At 39.4% G+C, this 24,696-nt stretch overlaps 1 protein-coding gene across 1 annotated transcript in view; it reads right to left on the bottom strand.

Moving 5' to 3' along the window:
- The window catches only part of SLC35F3 (solute carrier family 35 member F3), a 417,616-nt gene that overhangs the window by 110,510 nt on the left and 282,410 nt on the right, over positions 1-24,696 (bottom strand). The window contains exon 4 of the mRNA XM_053712171.1: positions 10,607-10,826. Coding sequence (XP_053568146.1) covers positions 10,607-10,826 — 220 coding nt within the window. The remainder of the gene's footprint in view (positions 1-10,606; positions 10,827-24,696) is intronic.

The raw sequence follows: 24,696 nt of genomic DNA on the forward strand, positions 1-24,696 counted from the left end.
CTCTGACTTGGTGGTTAGATCACCATCGTATAGTTCTACAGTTTTCTTTGGTTCATACAACCTGGACTGTGATTACAACAGATGTGAGTCTTTTCAGGTTGGGGAGCTGTTTGGGGATCTCTGACAGAACAAGGGGTTTGGAAATCTCAAGAGGTGAGATTACCAATAAATATTTGGAACTCAGTGCAATTTTCAGGGCTCTCCAGGCTTGATTAAGAGAAGAAGATTCAATTGCTTTCAAGACAGACAATATCACAGCTGTGGCCTATGTCAATCATCGGGGTGGGACTCACAGTTCCCTAGCTATGAAAGAAGTATCTCTAATACTTTTTTGGGTGGAATACAGCTCTTGTCTAATTTCTGTGGTACATATCCCAGGTGTAGATAATTGGGAAGCGGATTTTTTCAACTGTCAGATTTTGCATTCAGGGGAGTGGTCTCTCCTTCCAGATGTGTTTTCTCAGATTGTTCAGTGGTGGGGTCTTTCAGAAATAGAAAAACAGTTGGAGGGCAAACAGCGCATAAGACTATGTACCGGCTACACTATTAGGAAGACCCCCTATTAGGTCTGGTGAAGATAACTGTGAAAGATAAATAGGAGCGCCTATGGCTTAGGTACAATCAGGGATCACACTCTAGGTGGGTTATTTACTGAAATTGATTATTTATTATAATATCCAAACATTAAACATAAAACAAAGATATGGAATAAAACCTCATAAAAACATGTACCCTAATACAAAGGGTACTACTTAGTTACATCAGTTCCTTATTAAGAATCAATCACATACAAAAATGTGCAAGGATATAAGGCAGGGTTTATATCCTCTATTGCAACAAGGTTATTATACCAAACTGTGGACCTTCACAACAACCAGACACAATGACTAGTCGATGCTAATAAGCACCGTATGTGTCAATACGAATTCACACCATATATGTGTATGTGCGTGAACAAGAGACAGTGACAGTCTATAATTCAGAATATTAAGAACCAATAGTCTAATTTGTCAGAATATAAAAACGGTGTTCCAATATGTTAAAGTGGTGATATAAAACGTGTAAAAATGGTGTTATTTTAAAAAATAAATCACAATGAAAAAGGATCAGAGACTCTGAAAAAAGTGTAAAAAATGAAGTGAGACAAAACCGGTTTGTCAAAAATGTGAATAAGGTAACAAGATGATATGTAAAAATACAATGACCAAAGTGTGCAATAAGGTGATCAATGTTGTGCAAAAAAGTGCTCCTGTGCTTGACTCCTGATAAACAATAGTGTCTGACTCAAATAGATTGCTAACAATAGACAAATCCAGTGTTGACCTGTCAATATATCTTAGGCAATATTAATACATAAACATAAAAAACATATCTAAAAAACATATCTAAAAAACAAATGACATTCCTAAAAGTCCTAAAATATTGTCCAGTTTATAGTCCAATATTGTAGGTCCACACTGGTAGGGGACTGGAGGGAGAAAAAAACCCAATTAGCTTTGAATTGTATCCTGATCCAGAGTCCTAATACTTGCTGGATGAATCTGAAATCAAAAACAGAAAAAATACCTCACATAAAGGGCCTTTAGGGTGAAGTCCAAATGGTATCAAACTTACCCCCAAAGCCAAGATTCCTGGTACTGGTATAGCCTCACAAACCTCTACGTGTTTCGGCCCTGCAGCGGGGCCTTTTTCAAGATAATATGAGGCTAAAATGAACTGAACTTATATAGCTGATATGGGGGAGTGGCTTGGTCAAATTGCGCCAAATGTTGCTGCCGGCGGGAAAAATTTTACCGCCAAAAAGCTGTCCTCGTGATCAATCTATTAAACCGGATATCCGCTATGCCCCATACTTCCGGTTGCGTCACTTCCGGTTGTCCCGGTCAATTTCCGGTTTTTGTATTTCCCGGCGGACGCTATGCCATCTTTGATATGGGCAGGTTATGGGTGGCCATTTTCGATAATTTAGAAATTATTCTTATTTCGCTGGCGTTATAATTTAAGTTTGCCGGCTAAGGGAACTATTAGTGGCTTTATAAAAAATAAATATAAAAATATGTAAAAATACTCAAATATAAAAATATAAAAAGAAGATGGGATTAGATTTTAGGCTCACAAGTACCAGGTTGACATATTTGCAACTGGTATACTTGGACTTATACATAAAATTAAATAATCAATATAGCAGCATCTGAAGCGACATCTAAAACAACACAAATAGGAACATTGGGGGTTCCCTCTAATTCCTAACATCCACTTGATTCTATATAATCTTGGTTGTTGTAATATAAGGGGAATGGTTGATGTCAACGTAAGATAAGACCATAGACAATTGGATTACAATACAGATTTTCATATTCACAGAATTCTTAACACCAGGATGACCCCTTGCTATTCAATTATGAAATACTAAATAATTCAATGAAATCACTGGAGAATCATTACTACGATTATATCGCATCCTATTAAATACAGTTGTAAATTCGGTTTTATTTATACAGCAAACGTGGGGGTTCATCAGACATCATAATAATTTATGTAGCTGTTGCCCAAACTATGTGTAGTGGGGGGTTTCTATATAATATAATAATGATGGTTTTTGGAAGAGTTTTCCGGTATATTGGGATATCTAATAGGAATCGGTCTAGATGGGTATCTTATTTAATTTTGAAATAGATGTACTATTTCGAAGTTAGCATTGTGTCCTTTCGGGTAGATGCAGTCCAAGTTAAATATCCACTTGGATTCTATCTTCAACATCTTGCTTTCCATGTTTCCACCCCTCCAATCCCTATTTACCTTACAGATCCCCATATACTTGAAACTTTTATTACTTCCCCCATGTATTTCTTTAAAGTGTTTGTAAAGAGGCAAATCTGTTTTTCCCCATTTAATCTGCAATAAATGCTCCCGGATTCTATCCTTCAATTTCCTGGTGGTCTGTCCCACGTATTGCAGGCCACAGCCGCATTCTATTAGATATACTACAAATTTGTCTGTACATCTGATGGTTTGTTTGACTTGAAACACTTCATTATTTATTTTGGATCTAAAGCAATTGTTCTTAATACCATGTTGACATGCTTTACATAGGTGGCATGGATAAAAGCCATAGAGTTTCTTGGCTGTTATCCCTGAGGTGTTAGCCATATTTGTATTACACCTAGGGATACTTGGAGCCAATATTGACTTTAGATTCTCCGCTTTTCTGTAGATGAAGTAGGGTCGTTTGGTTAGATGTTCCCCTATGATATCATCATCCTTGAGAAGGTGCCAGTGTCTTTTTACTATGTCATCCATTACCTTTTTCCTCTCATTATATTGGGTGATAAATGGGATCTTTAGGTCTTCCTCCAGTGTCGCATGTTTCTTGTCTTTATATCCTAGGAGACTTTCTCTTTTCAAGTCCTTTACATCTTGTATAGTCTTATCTATATATGCTTCGTCATAACCCCTTGCGAGGAACCTGTCTTTGAGTGTTTGGGACTGTTTAGACCAAGATTCTTCAGTTGAACAGTTCTTTTTAATCCTCATGAGCTGTCCTTTTGGGATATTGGATATCCATTTTCTGTGATGACAGCTCGACTGGTGAATGTAGTTATTTGAATCGACCTCCTTGAAGTGTGTTGAGGTCTCAATTCTTCCATTTTCGACTCTGATATCCAGATCTAGGAAGACGATGTGATCTTTGCTAATGGTGTTCGTAAACTTCAAATTGGACTGATTCTTATTCATTACCACTAATGTATGTTCCAGGTCTTCCCTATTGCCTTTCCAGATGATTAGAAGGTCGTCTATGAATCTTTTGTAGAGGACCAGGTCCGCGCTCGCCGGGCAGGAATCCCAAAATATGGTTTCCCATCTGCCCATATAGAGATTGGCGTAGCTGGGCGCGAACCTGGTCCCCATAGCCATCCCACATACCTGTCGATAGAAGACCCCATCCCAACAGAAATAGTTGTGCCTCAAGATGTAATCTATTCCATCTAGAATGAATCTTCTCTGGGGTTCGGGCATACTATCATCTTTGTCCAGAAAGTTTCTGATGGATTCCAAGCCTTCATCATGTGGGATCGAGGTGTATAATGATGTCACGTCGCTGGTAACCATTATGTAGGTGTCATCCCATTCCATGTTCTTTAGTAAGTTTAGAACCTCAGTGGAGTCTCTCAAATAAGAGGGTAATGTTTTCACGTATGGTTGTAATTGTTTATCGATGTATTCGGATAAATTGCTTGAAAGCGATCCTATGCCTGATATAATTGGTCTCCCAGGGGGGTTGACTAGGCTCTTATGGATCTTTGGTAGATGGTATAACACAGGTATCTTTGGATGTTGATTGGTCAGATACCTGTGTTCTTTGTCATTCAATATGCCCATTTCTTTTGCTTCAACCAATAGATCGTCTATAACGGCTTTGTAGTGGCTCGTAGGATCTGAATTCAAGATTTCATACGTTTCCTTATCCTCTAGGATCCTTTTGGATTCATTCCAATAGTCTATTTTGTTCATCAAAACCACTCCACCTCCCTTGTCTGCCGATTTGATCACTAAGTCCTTGTTCTTCTCCAATTTTGATATTGTCTGTAGCTGCTTGGCATTTAAGTTCCTTTTGTATGCTTTAGTGGAGTTTAATTTCTTAATGTCGCTGCATACCATTGCTTCAAAGGCTTCAATAGCAGGGCCTTTGCACTGAGTCGGATAGAAATTAGACTTAGGTTTCAAGTCCGTGTGCTTGAAACCGTCTTCATCGTTCTGTCTAAGTGTGGTGGTGATGTTCCTTTCCACTGATGATTTCAGGAAATATCTCTTGAGAGTGAGTTTACGGACAAACTCTTTCGTGTTCAAATACGTTTGGAACTTGTTAAGTCCTTTGGATGGGGCATATGATAGACCTAGCCCCAATACTGAGAGTTCTTCCGAATTCAAGTTCGTATCACTTAAATTAAAAATCCCTTTGGCTTCTTTGGCCGGTTCGATGACTTTTGGTTCATTGGCATCTTCTTTCAATCCTGATCCGGTCTTAAGTCTTGACCCTGCTCTTCTTCCCCGATATGTCTTTTTTTGATGGGAGTATCCACGTTCTCCAACGTCACCTGTTTCCTTTTCCCTTTTGGTTCCCTTAGGGGTGGGTTGTTTTGGCCTAACCCTAAAAAAGGGGATGATGAAGACGCTACTGCATCCTCCCTAGGAACGTTGCAGAGTTCTCTTGAATTGGGGGTGACCAGAGGTGAAAACCTATTCGGCATTTCTCTGTAGTTATCCTTCCAGTCATGTGGTCGTCCTCTCAAGTTCCCTTGGGGATATTGATCATAATGGTAGTCTTCATATGTCCTTTGCCTGTAGTGGTTCCCTTGTTGTTGTTTCCTCATATTGTGTTGGTAAAAGCCATTCTGATTTCTGGGCCATTGTTGTTGGTCTCCATAAATCTCTCTGTTGGAGTGATAATTGAATGGTCTTTGTTGGGGTGCATATTCCCAATTGTTTGGGCGGTAGCTCCTCCTAATCTCCTGTTGATGTGTGTTCTGGGGTCCCCAATAGTCATGTTGTCTATTCGGACCGTTTCCACCTTCTTGCCAGTTTCCTCTATATGTGTTGTTTCTTCTCGAGTTGGTTGGTGGTATCTGGTCTTGATGTCTATCATTTGTAAATCTGTTATCCCTAAAATAATTCCCATGGCGTTCTCCATTAGAGAATGTTCTTTGTCGTGATCTATTGATGCCATATGGGGAATAATTCTCTTGTTGATTCTTTCGAAATCTGCCCCCCTCTCTAATTTCTATATTCCTATTAGTATAGTGTTCCTTGGGGGCTAGTTCTCTCCTGTCCTCTCGGATTTGTGGGTAAGAGAGGGATGATTTTTGTGTTGGTTCCTTATGGTTTAGGTCACATTCTTCGTTCACATTATTTCCGGAGGTGTCCTGTGCAGCATTTAGGTCTCTGTTGATCTTCTTGGTTTTCTTTGCAATTGTGTCATCTTTTAATTTATTGATCTTAGTGTACAGGAGTTCCTGTTTTTCCTTAAAAGTTTGGGAATCTTTAAATATCTCCATGTTCTTTTCCTCAGTCTGTATCTCTGTATCAATGTGTGTTAAGAGAAGTTCCCTATATTTAATAATGAGTTTCATCAACTCACGGGAAGCCTCAATGATAATTTTGTTCCAATTCTCTGAGAACTCTTCAGAGTTGGTATTAAAGGAGCATTCTTTTACTATCATTAGGCCCTTAGGGACGATGACTATGTACCGGCTACACTATTAGGAAGACCCCCTATTAGGTCTGGTGAAGATAACTGTGAAAGATAAATAGGAGCGCCTATGGCTTAGGTACAATCAGGGATCACACTCTAGGTGGGTTATTTACTGAAATTGATTATTTATTATAATATCCAAACATTAAACATAAAACAAAGATATGGAATAAAACCTCATAAAAACATGTACCCTAATACAAAGGGTACTACTTAGTTACATCAGTTCCTTATTAAGAATCAATCACATACAAAAATGTGCAAGGATATAAGGCAGGGTTTATATCCTCTATTGCAACAAGGTTATTATACCAAACTGTGGACCTTCACAACAACCAGACACAATGACTAGTCGATGCTAATAAGCACCGTATGTGTCAATACGAATTCACACCATATATGTGTATGTGCGTGAACAAGAGACAGTGACAGTCTATAATTCAGAATATTAAGAACCAAGACTGTCACTGTCTCTTGTTCACGCACATACACATATATGGTGTGAATTCGTATTGACACATACGGTGCTTATTAGCATTGACTAGTCATTGTGTCTGGTTGTTGTGAAGGTCCACAGTTTGGTATAATAACCTTGTTGCAATAGAGGATATAAACCCTGCCTTATATCCTTGCACATTTTTGTATGTGATTGATTCTTAATAAGGAACTGATGTAACTAAGTAGTACCCTTTGTATTAGGGTACATGTTTTTATGAGGTTTTATTCCATATCTTTGTTTTATGTTTAATGTTTGGATATTATAATAAATCAATTTCAGTAAATAACCCACCTAGAGTGTGATCCCTGATTGTACCTAAGCCATAGGCGCTCCTATTTATCTTTCACAGTCTTTCAGAAATAGTTCTGATGGCTTCTCATCTAAACAAGGAAACTTTCCAGGTACCTGTAAAGGTCCAGGGATCTTCAGGCGGAAGCAGTGGATGTGTTGACGCTTTCTTGGTGCTACCAACCTGCTTATATTTTCCCGTCTCTAGTTCTTCTTCCATGAGTGATATCCATATTCATCATGGAACAGTCATTTGTATTGCTGGTAGTTCTAGCATGGTCTCACAGGACTTTTTCCATCAGGATTTCAAATCATTAAATTTGAAGGTATGGAAATTAATCGCCTAGTGCTTAGTCATGGAGGTTTCTCTGACCTAGTGATTAATACTATGTTACAGGCCTGTAAATCTATTTTTAGAAAGATTTATTATCAAATTGGAAGATTCATTCGCATGGTGTTCTTCTCATATGTTCACTTGGCATTCTTTCAGAATTCCTAGATTTTTACAGTTTCTTCAGGATGGTTTAAATAAGGTTTTGTCTGCAAGTTCCTTGAAGGGACAAATCTCTGCTCTTTCTGTCTCATTTCACTGAAAGATTGATTAGCTTCCTGATATTCACTGTTTTGTGCAGGCTTTGGTTTGTATCAAGCCTGTCATTAAATCAATCTCTCCTTCTTGGAGTCTTATTTTGGTTTTGAAGTCTTTACAGCCTCCTCCATTTGAGCCTATGCTCTCTTTGGACATTAAAATACTTTCTTGGAAAGTGTTGTTCCTTTTGTTCATCTCTTCTGCTAGAAGAGTTTCTGAATTATCTGCTCTTTCTTGTGAATCTCCTTTTCTGTTTTAAGTTTTTTTTCTTGTTCATTTAATGAGAGTTAACTTAGATTTTGGGTTGTGGATAATTTCTTCAGCGAAAAATGGCTGTTTTTATTTTTATCCCTCCCTCTCTAGTGACTCTTGTGTGGAGTTCCACATCTTGGGTATTGCTATCTCATACGTCACTAGCTCATGGACTCTTGCCAATTACATGAAAGAAAACATAATTTATGCAAGAATTTACCTCATAAATTCATTTCTTTCATATTGGCAAGAGTCCACGAGGCCCACCCTTTTTTATGGTGGTTATGATTTTTTTTGTATAAAGCACAATTATTTCCAAATTTCTTTGCTTTTTACTCCTTTCTTTATCACCCCACTTCTTGGCTATTCGTTAAACTGAATTGTGGGTGTGGTGAGGGGTGTATTTATAGGCATTTTGAGGGTTGGGAAACTTTGCCCCTCCTGGTAGCATTGTATATCCCATACGTCACTAGCTCATGGACTCTTGCCAATATGAAAGAAATGGATTTATCAGGTAAATTCTTACATAAATTAATATTATTTTTTTTTTAAATCCAAACAGCTAGACTTGGTTTGGTCAATATCGGAACCTTGGGAGGAATTTCTGTAGTTTCCTAACTAAAATGGCATTCTGGTTCAGGCACCCTCTTTTCATTAAATGGTAGTTCAGTTGCTTCAGAGTCAGTTGCTTCAGAGTCACTGTCGGCATATATCAATGCACAAGCATTTTACTAGAAATTCTTGTGCAATGCCGATTGGCTGCTAGCAGGGGGTGTCGATCAACCCGATCAAGATGATTGCTGTCTGCTGCCTCAGAGGTGGCGGGCGAGTTAAGGAGCAGTGGTCTTAAGACTTTTGCGGAAACAGATGCATTAAGATGCATACAGGGCATGATAAATCGGTCCCTAACTCTTCATGTGATTTTTTTTTTTTCTGGGGTTCATAATCAATTCTTTGACTGTTTTTGCCCCTTAAAGATAAGCACAGACTGAAGCTTTAACACGCCTGGGCCCTTTTGCAGCTGAATCAACTTACCTTCTCAGGGTGTGGAAGTTGATGGTCTCATGGCAGGTGCCCCACATGCAGTTCCATTATTCAGATTTAATCTTTGGGCCCTCTAGTAGCAGATTTTGCATCAATGGAATGGGGACCATGAGGATCTGTCTCAGAGAATTCTGTTTGAGCACAGGACAAGACAGTCCCTGGCTTTGTAAAAGACCCAGCGTGGGTAGTAATCTCCACAGATGCCAGCCTGTTAGGTTGGGGTGCAGTCTAAGGATTTCGGAGAGCAAAGAAAGGTTGGTCTCCTCAGGAGGCAAGGTTGTTAATATATATTCTGGAATTCTGTGAAATCTTCAAGGTTCTCCAGAGTTGTCCCAATCTCAGACCCAAATCTTTTGTGAGATTCTAGCCCGACAACGTCAAAGCAGTGGTTTGTCAATCATCAGGAAGCAGCTTGCAGTTCCTTGGCAATGACTGGCATACTCCGCATCATCTGCTGGGCAGAGTGATTACTAGATTTCAGCTTTGTCATGCAAACCTCCTTTTATGATTTTTCATCAGGAAAAGGCTATTCTGCGTACTAGATATTCTTTTCTTTCTAAGGTATCTACAGATTGTGGTTCCTTCATTTTGTCTGACTCATAAGAATTCTAAGGATTGTCTTTTCCACAACTTGGGTGTTGTAAGAACTCTCAAATATTAATATTATTAAAGCCATAAAAGATTTCAGACTTTAATTTTTCTGGGCCTCGCAAAGGTCACAAAGCTACGTCTGTTGGCTCAAAGCCTTAATTCACAAGGCTTATATGGTCACAGGGAAAACTCCCCCTGAAAGCATTACTACTTATTCAACTAGACCAATTGCTACTTCTTGGGCCTTTTGTAATTCGTAATGAGGCTTCTATTGATCAGATTTGTATGGCCGCTAGTACTACTTGGTCTCCATTACACACTTTTTATCACTGTGATGTGTATCCTTCTTAGGCTGCCTTTGCAGATGCTGAAGGTTTAATAATTTGCTTATTTTGGTTACTATAAAGGTATTCTTCCTAGACCAATTATGTGCTTTAAAGTAAGGAAGGTGCTGAGGAGCTTTAAAGGGCTATAACAGGGCAAAAAGGAAATGTAATAATTATTCCCAAGAAATAGTCCATTAATATAATTGCTCAGACATATTAGGTGTTTAATTATGCATTTAACTCCTCTGCAGAGATTAGAGTAGCAATGCACTGCTCGCAGCTAAGACAAATGTGTGTAGCCACTGATCATCTGGTAGCTCCCAGTAGTGCACTGCTGCCACTGAGAATATGTACATATACTTTTCAACAAAGGTACCCAAGAGAAAAAAGTAAATTTGTTAAGGGAATTTAAATATGAAATGCTTTACTTAAATCATGAGTTTAATTTGACTTTCCTATTCCTTTAAGCAAGCAGTATGGCTAAAATATACTCCTAGTATTTTATGTGCTTATTTTTAGGTGGATTGGAGTGGACAGAGCTATGCACACCATACATGGTTCTGCTGCAAAGTGTTCCTGGAATTTTTTTCATATATTAGAAATTATGGCTGTGAAAACATTGGCTAATATTTTATTCTATAGCCACACAACAGAAATGTCTTAACTACAAGGTTTACTGTCTCTTTAAGGCAATTATAAAAAAAAACATTTCCATTATCACTATTTCTTTAAAAAAAAAAATATTTTCAGAAATAAATGAGACTTACCCTAACGCCCATAAACCTGTCCCTGAGAATGATCCACGAAAGTAAAAAAACGAATGCCTTGTTGCAGCAGAACAAAACAGAAACATCCGTTGTATTAATTTTTTTTATTGCATGTAAATATAGATAGTTTGTGAGAGTCCAAAGAACACCAAACGGTGCTGCCTTGGTGAAAAATGTCTTCATTGTCAGTCCATTGTCTCCAAAAAATCGGCAGCATTCCCTAAGATAAAGAAACATAAATATTTTACTTTGGACATAAATTTAAAAAAAAAAAAAAAAAAAAAGATAAACAAACTGAGAAAGTTAAAGGGACACTGAACCCAAATTTTTTTCTTTCGTGATTCAGATAGAGCATGAAATTTTAAGCAACTTTCTCATTTACTCCTATTATCAAATTGTCTTCATTCTCTTGGTATCTTTATTTGAAATACAAGAATATACGTTTAGATGCTGGCCTATTTTTGGTGAACAACCTGGGAAGTTGTTGCTGATTGGTGGATAAATTCATCCACCAATAAAAAAGTGCTGTCCAGAGTATTGAACCAAAAAAAAAGCTTAGATGCCTTCTTCAAATAAAGATAGCAAGAGAACAAAGAAAAAATGATAATATGAGTAAATTAGAAAGTTGCTTAAAATTACTTGTTCTATTTGAATCACAAAAGAAAAAAATTTGGGTTCAGTGTCCCTTTAAGTAAAGAGCGAACACTAGAGAGGCAGGAGCGTAAAAAAGTTAGACAGAGAAAATGAGGAGGAAAGGAAGGAGGGAGAGAATGCAGCTCAAGTTTTTATAAATAATTTCAAGTTATAAGCAAAATATTTAACACCCACTATATATCATGTGAAAAATGTCTTATGTACATTTCTTGGCCCTGGTTTTGAATTTCTTCATAGCAACACAATAACTGAAAATTGATAACAAAATTGTACTCAAAGCAGCCTACTGAGAACCTATTCATTTAAAATCTAAAGATCTTAAAACACAGAATTATAATTTGATCATTTAAGTAGCTTTACCATAATTTTTATAGGTGAAACTGGTACCACCTGGTGTGGTGTCAGTGGGGGTGTGGTCAGGGGCATGGTCAAGGGGGCATGGCAATTACTGGTCCTTTTTAAAGTAGTAGCTTTTATGTGTGTAATGTTTCATGGATACTCTACCCTTCCTCAGTCAAACAACAAGTGAATCACACAGTTTGAATAGACCATAACACCACCCCCTAGTTAAAAAGGCACTATTACATTGTCATGGCAACCCATACACAATATGAGCAAATCATTTATCTAAATCTCAGATTCTAAATAATGCCAAACATCAATCATAATTATCAATTTCATAAAATAGTGAAAAGCATATACATCACACAATTTATTATCTGCAGAGTAATATGTGTTTCATGTGTCTAAGGAACAGAACTGGATACTGATAAGGTATAAATTCATTGAATGAAATAAGTAAAAAAGAAACACAACTGCTAAAGTGCTATTCTGCATATGATGAAGTAACGCAAAATCCACGCCAAAAATACTGCCTGTCTGCACTTCCTGGTCATACCCACATGATTCTCTTAAACGTGTATCACTGGTGATGTCATCAGAGATGGGGGGGTCAATTTACTAGAAAAATAAACAATGTGGTACTACAAAATTAAAAAACCCTATGCTGCTCACTCTGCCTGTATTACTAAATGTGAACTTTGAAGGGCACAAACGTTAAGCTAAGCAGGGCAATATGTAACAAAGTATGAGCATCCAACTGTGCTGGAGAGCCACTGCCACAGACTGGTTTTCAAATCATGTGTCTGGGTTTCAGACCGCCTGAAACCCAGACACATTATTCAAAATGACCTGACAGAGGTGGCAACCCTACTGGGACAGAATAAACAACTGGGTGGGACACTGGGACAGCACCTCCAAACAGGGACAATCCCAGTCAAACTGGGACTTCTGGTAAGCCTAAATTTAAGCAATGTAGACACATTGATTCCAAAATAATTAGCCTAACCTAATCATAACACTATTTGAAAAATATAACTTGAGTGTTCTTACGAGTTTTAACTGACTAAATTAGTTTGCAGCTTATTATATACAAGCATATTAAAAGCTTCAATGCGCAAATGCTTGAGATTGACCCATTATATACTCAGAACCGTTTCAACTGATCTGAACTGCTGAATCTCATTTTCAGATATATATATATATATATATATATATATATTTGTTTTGTATATGTCTAGGGTGGTTACATATTCCTGTGCACCCTTCCCTTGTTTTCAGTTTGTTTGGATTTGAAAGCTTGCATTGTGTGTCTGTTTTAGGGTCTCAGGTATTGGAAAGGACCTTGACGTGGTACCTGAGCTTGTCCCATTTGGCCAGATGCGGTAACTAACCTTTCCATTTTTGCTTTTAAATCTTAGCTGAGAGCTTGTAAGTGAGTGCTGGGTTTTCTCTGTGTGTTGTATTAATTTGTTTTGTAATTTTCCCTATGGTTCTTGCACCCAGACCTGTCTGGGGTTAACTTCTTGTGGCTCTGGGGACAGCACAGCTTCCTGTGAGTGCCAGTGGCACCCAGGGCTGAGCATGTTGCAGGGTCATAGGATGTGTACCCGGTCCGGTATGAGAGTGCAGTTCCCATCCGTGTTTTGTATATGTCTAGGGTGGTTACATATTCCTGTGCACCCTTCCTTGTTTTCAGTTTGTTTGGATTTGAAAGCTTGCATTGTGTGGCTGTTTTAGGGTCTCAGGTATTGGAAAGGACCTTGACATGGTACTTGAGCTTGTCCCATTTGGCCAGATGCGGTGACTAACCTTTCCATTTTTGCTTTTAAATCTTAGCTGAGAGCTTGTGAGTGCTGGGTTTTCTGTGTGTTGTATTAATTTGTTTTGTAATTTTCCCTATGTTTCTTGCACACAGACCTGTCTGGGGTTAACTGATTGTGGCTCTGGGGACAGCACAGCTTCCTGTGAGTGCCAGTGGCACCCAGGGCTGAGCATGTTGCAGGGTCATTGGATGTGTACCCGGTCCGGTATGAGAGTGCAGTTCCATTCCGTGTTTTGTATATGTCTAGGGTGGTTACATATTCCTGTGCACCCTTCCCTTGTTTTCAGTTTGTTTGGATTTGAAAGCTTGCATTGTGTGGCTGTTTTAGGGTCTCATGTATTGGAAAGGACCTTGACGTGGTACCTGAGCTTGTCCCATTTGGCCAGATGTGGTGACTAACCTTTCCATTTTTGCTTTTAAATCTTAGCTGAGAGCTTGTAAGTGAGTGCTGGGTTTTCTTTGTGTGATATATATATATTTTTCTCTTGTTAAGTGTAGTCAGTCCACGGGTCATCCATTACTTATGGAATATATCTCTTCCTAACACGAAGCTGCAAGAGGATCACCCAGCAGAGCTTGCTACATAGCTCCTCCCCTCACATGTCATATTCAGTCATTCTCTTGCAGCCTAACTAGATAGGTCGCTGTGAGAGGTCTGTGGTGTTTTTTAACTTAGTTTATTTCTACAATCAAAAGTTTGTTATTTTAAATGGCACCGGAGTGTGCTGTTTATTCTCAGGCAGAATTAGAAGAAGAATCTGCCTGCGTTTTCTATGATCTTAGCAGACGTAACTAAGATCCACTGGCTGTTCTCATCTGAGGAGTGAGGTAACTTCAGAGAAGGGGAATAGCATGCAGGGCCCCCCTGCAAATGAGGTATGTGCAGTAATTATTTTTCTGAGGAATGGAATTGACTGAGAAAATACTGCTGATACCAATGTAAAGTAAGTTCAGCCTTAAATGCAGTGATAGCGACTGGTATTAGGCTGATGAGTGTGTGTACACTGAATGTATTTTTCTAAGGAATGGAATTGACTCTGAAAATACTGTTAATACTGAAATAATGTATGAGCCTTAACTGCAGTAAAAGCGACTGGTAGCAGGCTTATTAATAATAATTCATAACTTTTCAAATGAATGTTTAAAACGTTTACTGGCATGTTAATCGTTTTTTGTGAGGTACTTGGTGATAAAACTTATTGGGGCATAATTTTTACTACATGGCCATCTTTGTTTTCTGCATAGAAAGTTTTCTGAGCTTCCCCACTGTTGTAATATGAGTGGGAGGGGCCTATTTTAGCGCTTTTTTGCGCAGTAAAAATTCAGTCACAATCTGTCTACTTCATCCTCCATGATCCAGATCGTCTCTAGAGAGCTCAGGGGTCTTCAAAATTCATTTTGAGGGAGGTAATCAGTCAGAGACCTGTGACAGTGTGTTTTGACTGTGAGAAAAACGTTAATTATTAAATTGTTAATCCGTTTTTGGGTATTAAGGGGTTAATCATCCATTTGCTGGTGGGTGCAATCCTTTGCTAACTTAATACATTTACTGTGAAAAATTGGTTGCTATAACTATTTTGGTTCATTGTTATTTCAACTGTGACAGCTTTTTGTGCTTCTTAAAGGCACAGTAGCGTTTTTTATATTGCTTGTAAATTTATTTAGAAAAGTATTTCCAAGCTTGCTAGTCTCATTGCTAGTCTGTTTAAACATGTCTGACACAGATGAATCTCTTTGTTCACTATGTTTAAAGGCCAATGTGGAGCCCAATAGAAATTTATGTACTAATTGCATTGATGCTACTTTAAATAAAAGTCAATCTTTACATGTAAAGAAATTATCACCAGACAAAGAGGGGGAAGTTATGCCGACTAACTCTCCTCACGTGTCAGTACCTTCGCCTCCCGCTCAGGAGGTGCGTGATTTTTTGGCGCCAAGTACATCAGGGAGGCCCTTACAAATCACTTTGCAAGACATGGCTACTGTTATGACAGAAGTATTATCTAAATTGCCAGAATTAAGAGGCAAGCGCGATAGCTCTGGGTTAAGGACAGAGCGCGCGGATGAGGTGAGAGCCATGTCAGATACTGCGTCACAGTTTGCAGAACGTGAAGACGAGAGCTTCATTCTGTGGGTGACGGATCTGATCCAGGGAGACTGGATTCAGAGATTTCTAATTTTAAATTTAAGCTTGAGAACCTCTGCATATTGCTAGGGGAGGTATTATCGGCTCTGAATGATTGTAACACGGTTGCAATTCCAGAAAAATTATGTAGGTTGGATAGATTCTATGCGGTACCGGTGTGTACTGACGTGTTTCCTATACCTAAAAGGCTTACAGAGATTATTAGCAAGGAGTGGGATAGACCTGGTGTGCCCTTTTCCCCTCCTCCCATATTTAGGAAAATGTTTCCTATAGACGCCACCACACGAGACTTATGGCAGACGGTCCCTAAGGTGGAGGGAGCAGTTTCTACTTTGGCTAAGTGTACCACTATCCCGGTGGAGGATAGCTGTGCTTTCTCAGATCCAATGGATAAGAAATTAGAGGGTTACCTTAAGAAAATGTTTGTTCAACAAGGTTTTATCTTACAGCCCCTTGCATGCATTGCGCCTGTCACTGCTGCGGTGACATTCTGGTTTGAGTCTCTGGAAGAGGCCATTCGCACAGCTCCATTGGATGAAATTATGAACAAGCTTAAAACACTTAAGCTAGCTAACGCATTTGTTTCTGATGCCGTCGTACATTTAACCAAACTTACGGCTAAGAACTCCGGATTCGCCATCCAAGCGCGCAGAGCGCTATGGCTCAAATCCTGGTCAGCTGACGTGACTTCTAAATCTAAATTGCTTAATATTCCTTTCAAAGGGCAGACCTTATTTGGGCCCGGCTTGAAAGAAATTATAGCTGACATTACGGGAGGTAAGGGCCATGCTCTACCTCAGGACAGGGCCAAATCAAAGGCCAAACAGTCTAATTTTCGTGCCTTTCGTAACTTCAAGGCTGGAGCAGCATCAACTTCCTCCGCTCCAAAACAGGAAGTAGCTCGTTACAGGCAGGGCTGGAAAGTTAACCAGTCCTGGAACAAGGGCAAGCAGGCCAAGAAACCTGCTGCTGCCCCCAAGACAGCATGAAGAGAGGGCCCCCTATCCGGAAACTGATCTAGTGGGGGGCAGACTTTCTCTCTTCGCCCAGGCTTGGGCAAGAGATGTCCAGGATCCCTGGGCGTTGGAGATCATATCTCAGGGATATCTCCTGGACTTCAAAACTTCTCCTCCACGAGGGAGATTTCATCTTTCAAGGTTATCAGCAAACCAAATAAAGAAAGAGGCGTTTCTATGCTGTGTACAAGACCTTTTACTAATGGGGGTGATCCACCCAGTTCCATGGACGGAACACGGGCAGGGATTCTATTCAAATCTATTTGTGGTTCCCAAGAAAGAGGGAACCTTCAGACCAATCTTGGACTTAAAAATCCTAAACAAATTTCTAAGAGTTCCATCATTCAAAATGGAAACTATTCGAACCATCCTTCCCATGATCCAAGAGGGTCAGTACATGACCACAGTGGATTTAAAGGATGCCTACCTTCACATACCGATTCACAAGGATCATTATCGGTACCTAAGATTTGCTTTCCTAGACAGGCATTACCAGTTTGTAGCTCTTCCCTTCGGATTAGCTACGGCTCCAAGATTCTTTACAAAAGTTCTGGGCTCACTTCTGGCGGTACTAAGACCGCGAGGCATAGCGGTGACTCCGTACCTAGACGACATTCTGATACAAGCGTCAAGTTTTCAAACTGCCAAGTCTCATACAGAGATAGTTCTGGCATTTCTGAGGTCGCATGGGTGGAAGGTGAACGTGGAAAAGAGTTCTCTATTACCACTCACAAGGGTTCCCTTCCTAGGGACTCTTATAGATTCTGTAGAGATGAAAATTTACCTGACAGAGGCCAGGATATCAAAACTTCTAAATGCTTGCCGTGTCCTTCATTCCATTCCACACCCGTCAGTAGCTCAGTGCATGGAAGTAATCGGCTTAATGGTAGCGGCAATGGACATAGTACCATTTGCGCGCCTGCATCTCAGACCGCTGCAATTGTGCATGCTAAGTCAGTGGAACGGGGATTACTCAGATTTGTCCCCCCTACTAAGTCTGGATCAAGAGACCAGAGATTCTCTTCTATGGTGGCTCTCTCGGCCACATCTGTCCAAGGGGATGACCTTTCGCAGGCCAGATTGGACGATTGTAACAACAGACGCCAGCCTTCTAGGCTGGGGCACAGTCTGGAACTCCCTGAAAGCTCAGGGATTATGGACTCAGGAGGAGAAACTCCTCCCAATAAATATTCTGGAATTAAGAGCAATATTCAATGCTCTCCTAGCTTGGCCTCAGTTAGCAACTCTGAGGTTCATCAGATTTCAGTCGGACAACATCACGACTGTGGCTTACATCAACCATCAAGGAGGAACAAGGAGTTCCCTAGCGATGTTGGAAGTCTCAAAGATAATTCGCTGGGCAGAGTCTCACTCTTGCCACCTGTCAGCGATTTACATCCCAGGCGTAGAGAACTGGGAGGCGGATTTTCTAAGTCGCCAGACTTTTCATCCGGGGGAGTGGGAACTTCATCCGGAGGTCTTTGCTCAACTGATTCTTCGTTGGGGCAAACCAGATCTGGATCTCATGGCGTCTCGCCAGAACGCCAAGCTTCCTTGTTACGGATCCAGGTCCAGGGACCCGGGAGCGGTGCTGATAGATGCTCTGACAGCCCCTTGGGTCTTCAACATGGCTTATGTGTTTCCACCATTCCCGATGCTTCCTCGTTTGATTGCCAAGATCAAACAGGAGAGAGCTTCGGTGATTCTGATAGCGCCTGCGTGGCCACGCAGGACCTGGTATGCAGACCTAGTGGACATGTCGTCCTGTCCACCGTGGTCTCTACCTCTGAGACAGGACCTTCTAATTCAGAGTCCTTTCAAACATCCAAATCTAACTTCTCTGAGGCTGACTGCATGGAGATTGAACGCTTGATTCTATCAAAGCGTGGCTTCTCGGAGTCGGTTATTGATACCTTAATACAGGCTAGGAAGCCTGTTACCAGAAAAATTTACCATAAGATATGGCGTAAATATTTATATTGGTGCGAATCCAAGAGTTACTCATGGAGTAAGGTTAGGATTCCTAGGATATTGTCCTTTCTACAAGAGGGTTTAGAAAAGGGCTTATCTGCTAGTTCTTTAAAGGGACAGATTTCTGCTCTGTCTATTCTTCTACACAAATGTCTGGCTGAAGTTCCAGACGTTCAGGTTTTTTGTCAGGCTTTAACTAGGATTAAGCCTGTGTTTAAGACTGTTGCTCCGCCGTGGAGCTTAAACTTAGTTCTTAATGTTCTTCAAGGCGTTCCATTTGAACCCCTTCATTCCATTGATATCAAGCTGTTATCCTGGAAGGTTTTGTTTTTGATGGCTATTTCCTCGGCTCGAAGAGTCTCTGAGTTATCTGCCTTACAGTGTGATTCTCCTTATCTGATTTTTCATTCAGACAAGGTAGTTCTGCGTACTAAACCTGGGTTCTTACCTAAGGTAGTTACTAACAGGAATATCAATCAAGAGATTGTTGTTCCATCACTGTGTCCTAACCCTTCTTCAAAGAAGGAACGACTTTTGCATAATTTGGACGTAGTCCGTGCCCTGAAGTTCTATTTGCAGGCAACTAAAGATTTTCGTCAAACTTCTTCCCTGTTTGTTGTTTACTCTGGACAGAGAAGAGGTCAAAAGGCTTCGGCTACCTCTCTCTCTTTTTGGCTTCGTAGCATAATACGTTTAGCCTATGAGACTGCTGGACAGCAGCCTCCTGAAAGGATTACAGCTCATTCTACTAGAGCTGTGGCTTCCACCTGGGCCTTTAAAAATGAGGCCTCTGTTGAACAGATTTGCAAGGCTGCGACTTGGTCTTCGCTTCACACCTTTTCAAAATTTTACAAATTTGACACTTTTGCTTCTTCGGAGGCTATTTTTGGGAGAAAGGTACTTCAGGCAGTGGTTCCTTCTGTTTAATGTTCCTGCCTTGTCCCTCCCTTCATCCGTGTACTTTAGCTTTGGTATTGGTATTCCATAAGTAATGGATGACCCATGGACTGACTACACTTAACAAGAGAAAAAATAATTTATGCTTACCTGATAAATTTATTTCTCTTGTAGTGTAGTCAGTCCACGGCCCGCCCTGTCTTTAAGGCAGACCTAAATTTTAATTAAACTCCAGTCACCACTGCACCCTATGGTTTCTCCTTTCTCGTCTGCTTTGGTCGAATGACTGAATATGACATGTGAGGGGAGGAGCTATTTAGCAAGCTCTGCTGGGTGATCCTCTTGCAGCTTCCTGTTAGGAAGAGATATATTCCATAAGTAATGGATGACCTGTGGACTGACTACACTACAAGAGAAATAAATTTATCAGGTAAGCATAAATTATGTTATATATATATATATATATATTATATTATATTTGATAAATATATACAGGTATACCTCACTTCACAGCGCTTCACGTTACAGCGCTTCATTAATACATCGCTTTGTGCAGCTGAAGTTCAACCTCCAAGGATTTTGGAACAGTGCTGTAATCTTCGTGAGATTGCGAGAAAAGTGACTGGCACCATTTTGTTAATTACAGGTACAGTATTTATTGAATACTAATTGAATACTGTGCTGTGCTAGTGTTAAACTAAACGTTAGAGCTATTGCACCCCTAATATCTTAGTTCAAACATGTTTTCAAGTTTTTAAACACACTGGCAAGTGAAAATAAAGCTAAAACCGCATTGTTTCACTTTAATCTGTTTTTCACTTTACAGCAGGGTTCTGGTCCCTAACCCCCTATAGGAGCGTGGTATACCTGTATATTTATTTCTTACAAATGGTGATAGTCCACGATCCTTACTGCTAATAATTACTAGTCTTTCTCACTAGGAGGAAGCAAAGACTCACAATCCCCCAAGAGCCCTATAAAAAGAAAATAGAATAAAAAAATCTGAGTATATTGTAGACTCATAAAGGGAGGCAAAAGAGAAGGTTTTTAAAAAAAATTCTCATGAAGTGAAAAAAGAATCACAAACCATACACCACATACATCCCTCTGACAAGAACTGTACATTTAGGGGGAACCAGTCCTCAGTCTGAAAATCCCTCTCTCTGAAGAACCAAATGCAAACCTTCATTCTTCAACCACCTCCAGTGGAAGCAGATTAAAGACTGAGGTAGGTGAGAGGGGGTTTTATAGGGCTTGTGCGGTTTGTGGATTTTCAAATCTGCTGCTAGTTCTAAAGAGGATATTACTGAATTTCAGGCCCCAAACATTTTAAAATGTATTTTTCCCCTCTGGCTTTTAGAGCTTTGCTAAACTGGTTGACTGTGCACTTTCCACTTTTTTGCACTACTATTAACTCACTATGGACCGATAACTGGAGAACTTTCAAAGAAAGGCTTTTTGGCAGGCCGGTTTCCTAAATTGTTAATAGCTTTGCTTGTGTTACAGGAGCCTCCACTCTTTGGTGTAACAGCTTTACTGATCAAATATCGGTTCATTCTTTTTTTTTTTTTTCTGCATTGTTTGAAACTTCTAAGGTCAGTTAATGCCTTCTCTTAAAGGGACATGAAACCCAATTTTTTTTCTTTTGTGATTAAAAAAGAGCATGTGATTTTAAACAACTTTCCAATTTACTTATATTTGTGTACTTCTCTTGTTATATTTGCTGAAATGTTTATCTAGGTAAGCTCCAGAGCAGCAAAGATCATAAGTTCTAGCTGCTGATTGGTGGCTGCATATATAAACCGATTGTCATTGGCTCACCCATTTGTTCAGTTAGAAACCAGTAGTGCATTACTGCTCCTTCAACACATTATACCAAGAATTAAGCAAATTGTATAATAACTGTAAAATTGTTTAAAAATGCATGTTCTACCTAAATCATGAAAGAAAAATGTTGGGTTTCACGTAATTTTAAGATGCAATTCTTGAAATATTCAACTTTAATGCTAAGAATGTCATTAGCAGTTTTAACCAGATGGGCCTTATGACTGAAATCATGGTCAGCTGACATGGTTTCCCAATACAGACTTTTTTATTTTCCTTCTCATGGAAAGATTTTGTTTGGACCTGGTCTCGTTGCCATTATTCTACTTTGACTTTAAAAAAAAAAGGGGGTTTCCTCTCTCAGGACAAGATGTCCAAGAGAAAGAACTGAGTAAATAGTTGTTTTATCACTCTAGGAACCAAATTGTTCCCTTCACAAAAGCAGGAACATACGAGATGTTCCTGGAAATTTAATATAATTTGTAACAAGGCCAAACCAGAATAAAAGTCTTATTTTTTGTGTGACCTGGTTCTTATTGGAGTGATAGTTCATGCCTTTGTCAGAACAAGGCCAAGGTTTTTATTTCAACCTGTTTTCTTTCATGTGGCAAGAGTCCATGAGCTAGTGACGTATGGGATGTACAATCCTACCAGGAGGGGCAAAGTTTCCCAAACCTCAAAATGCCTATAAATACACCCCTCACCACACCCACAATTCATTTTTACAAACTTTGCCTCCTATGGAGGTGGTGAAGTAAGTTTGTGCTAAGATTTTTACGTTGATATGCGCTTCTAAGCATTTTGAGGCCCGATTTCTCTGAGTACAGTGAATGTCAGAGGGATGTTTAGGGAGTATCACCTATTGAATGCAATGGTTTTCCTCGTGGGAGATCTATTTCATCGGTTCTCTGTTATCGGTTGTAGAGATTCATCTCCTACCTCCCTTATTCAGATAGACGATATACTCTCATATTCCATTACCTTTACTGATAACTGTTTCAGTACTGGTTTGGCTATCTTCTATATGTGGATGGGTGTCTTTTGGTAAGTATGTTTTCATTATTTAAGACACTTTCAGCTATGGTTTGGCACTTTATGCATTAATATAAAGTTCTAAATATATGTATTGTACTTATATTTGCCATGAGTCAGGTTTATGTATATTTCCTTTTGCAGACTATAAGTTTCATATTTGGGAAAACATACTTAGGAAAATATTTTTCTTACCTGGGGTATAGTCTTTTTTCAATTGACTGCTTTTTCATTAAAATTTGCGGGCAAAATTAGGCTCGTGAGGGCGCAAAATGCTAAAGTTTATTGCGTCATTCTTGGTGCCAGAGTTTTTTTTGAGCGAAGGTACGTCCGATCACGCAAATTAGTAATTTCCGGCATCTTAGTTGATGCCAAGTTCCTTGCACAAGGTTGTGTCTACAATGACGCACATGTAATTTCCGGATGTTAGCGCCAAAGAAAATTCAGTTTGCGTTGTGCATCATACTTGGCGCCAAATAATTTCATTATTTAAAACCCCATTCCTATATGCCTCTTGCCTTTTTCTATGTCAGAGGGCTATGCTGTTTGAATTTTTTTTTTTTTTTTGCCATATAAGGAAATTGATCATTTTGCTTTATGTTGTTTCTCTTACTTTTGCAAGATGTCTCAATCTGATCGTGTCTCAGAAACCACTGTTGGAACCCTGCTGCCTGATAACAGTTCTACCAAAGCTAAGTGGATCTGTTGTAAATTTGTGGAGATTATATCTCCAGCTGTGGTATGTAATAATTGTCATGATAAGCTTTTACATGCAGAGAATGTGTCCACCAGTAATAGTACAATGCGTGTTGTTCCTTCAACATCTAATGTACATGATATATCTGTGAATATAAAAGATTTTATTGCTGATGCGATTCAGAAGGCTTTGTCTGCCATCCCGCCTTCTAATAAACATAAGTTTTTTTAAAACTTCTCATAAAGTTGATAACATTTTAAATGACTGACAACATACTGAATTATCCTCCTCTGAGGATCTATCTGATTCAGAAGATCCTTCCTCAGATATTGCCACTGACAAATCTACTTATTTATTTAAAAGGGAGTATATTCGTTCCTTGTTAAGAGGTGTTGATTACATTGGATATTGAGGAAACTAGTCCTCTTGATATTAAAACTAGTAAACATTTAAATTCTGTTTATAAACCTCCTGTGGTTACTCCAGAGGTTTTTCTAGTTCCTGATGCTATTTCTGATATAATTTCTAAGGAATGGAATAGGCCTGGTACTTCTTTTATTCTTTCTTCAAGGTTTAAAAAATCATATCCTTTGCCAGCAGTTACTTGAGAGTTTTGGGAAAAGATCCCCAAAGTTGATGGGGCTATTTCTACTCTTGCTAAACATACTATTATTCCTATGGAAGATAGTACTTCTTTTAAAGACCCTTTAGATTGGAAATTTGAATCTTATATAAGAAAAGCTTATTTATATTCTGGCTAGCTTCTCATGCCTGCCATTTCTATGGCTGATGTTGCAGCTGCATCAACTTTTCTTTCATGTAATTAGCAAGAGTCCATGAGCTAGTGACGTATGGGATATACATTCCTACCAGGAGGGGCAAAGTTTCCCAAACCTCAAAATGCCTATAAATACACCCCTCACCACACCCACAATTCAGTTTTACAAACTTTGCCTCCGATGGAGGTGGTGAAGTAAGTTTGTGCTAGATTCTACGTTGATATGCGCTCCGCAGCAAGTTGGAGCCCGGTTTTCCTCTCAGCGTGCAGTGAATGTCAGAGGGATGTGAGGAGAGTATTGCCTATTTGAATGCAGTGATCTCCTTCTACGGGGTCTATTTCATAGGTTCTCTGTTATCGGTCGTAGAGATTCATCTCTTACCTCCCTTTTCAGATCGACGATATACTCTTATATATACCATTACCTCTGCTGATTCTCGTTTCAGTACTGGTTTGGCTTTCTACAAACATGTAGATGAGTGTCCTGGGGTAAGTAAATCTTATTTTCTGTGACACTCTAAGCTATGGTTGGGCACTTTGTTTATAAAGTTCTAAATATATGTATTCAAACATTTATTTGCCTTGACTCAGAATGTTCAGCTTTCCTTATTTTCAGACAGTCAGTTTCATATTTGGGATAATGCATTTGATTTAATCATTTTTTCTTACCTTCAAAAATTTGACTCTTTTTTCCCTGTGGGCTGTTAGGCTCGCGGGGGCTGAAAATGCTTCATTTTATTGCGTCATTCTTGGCGCTGACTTTTTTGGCGCAAAAATTATTTTCCGTTTCCGGCGTCATACGTGTCGCCGGAAGTTGCGTCATTTTTTGACGTTATTTTGCGCCAAAAATGTCGGCGTTCCGGATGTGGCGTCATTTTGGCGCCAAAAAGCATTTAGGCGCCAAATAAGTG

This window comes from Bombina bombina, chromosome 4 (genome assembly GCF_027579735.1).
Source record: "Bombina bombina isolate aBomBom1 chromosome 4, aBomBom1.pri, whole genome shotgun sequence".
NCBI classification, from domain to species: Eukaryota; Metazoa; Chordata; class Amphibia; order Anura; family Bombinatoridae; genus Bombina; species Bombina bombina.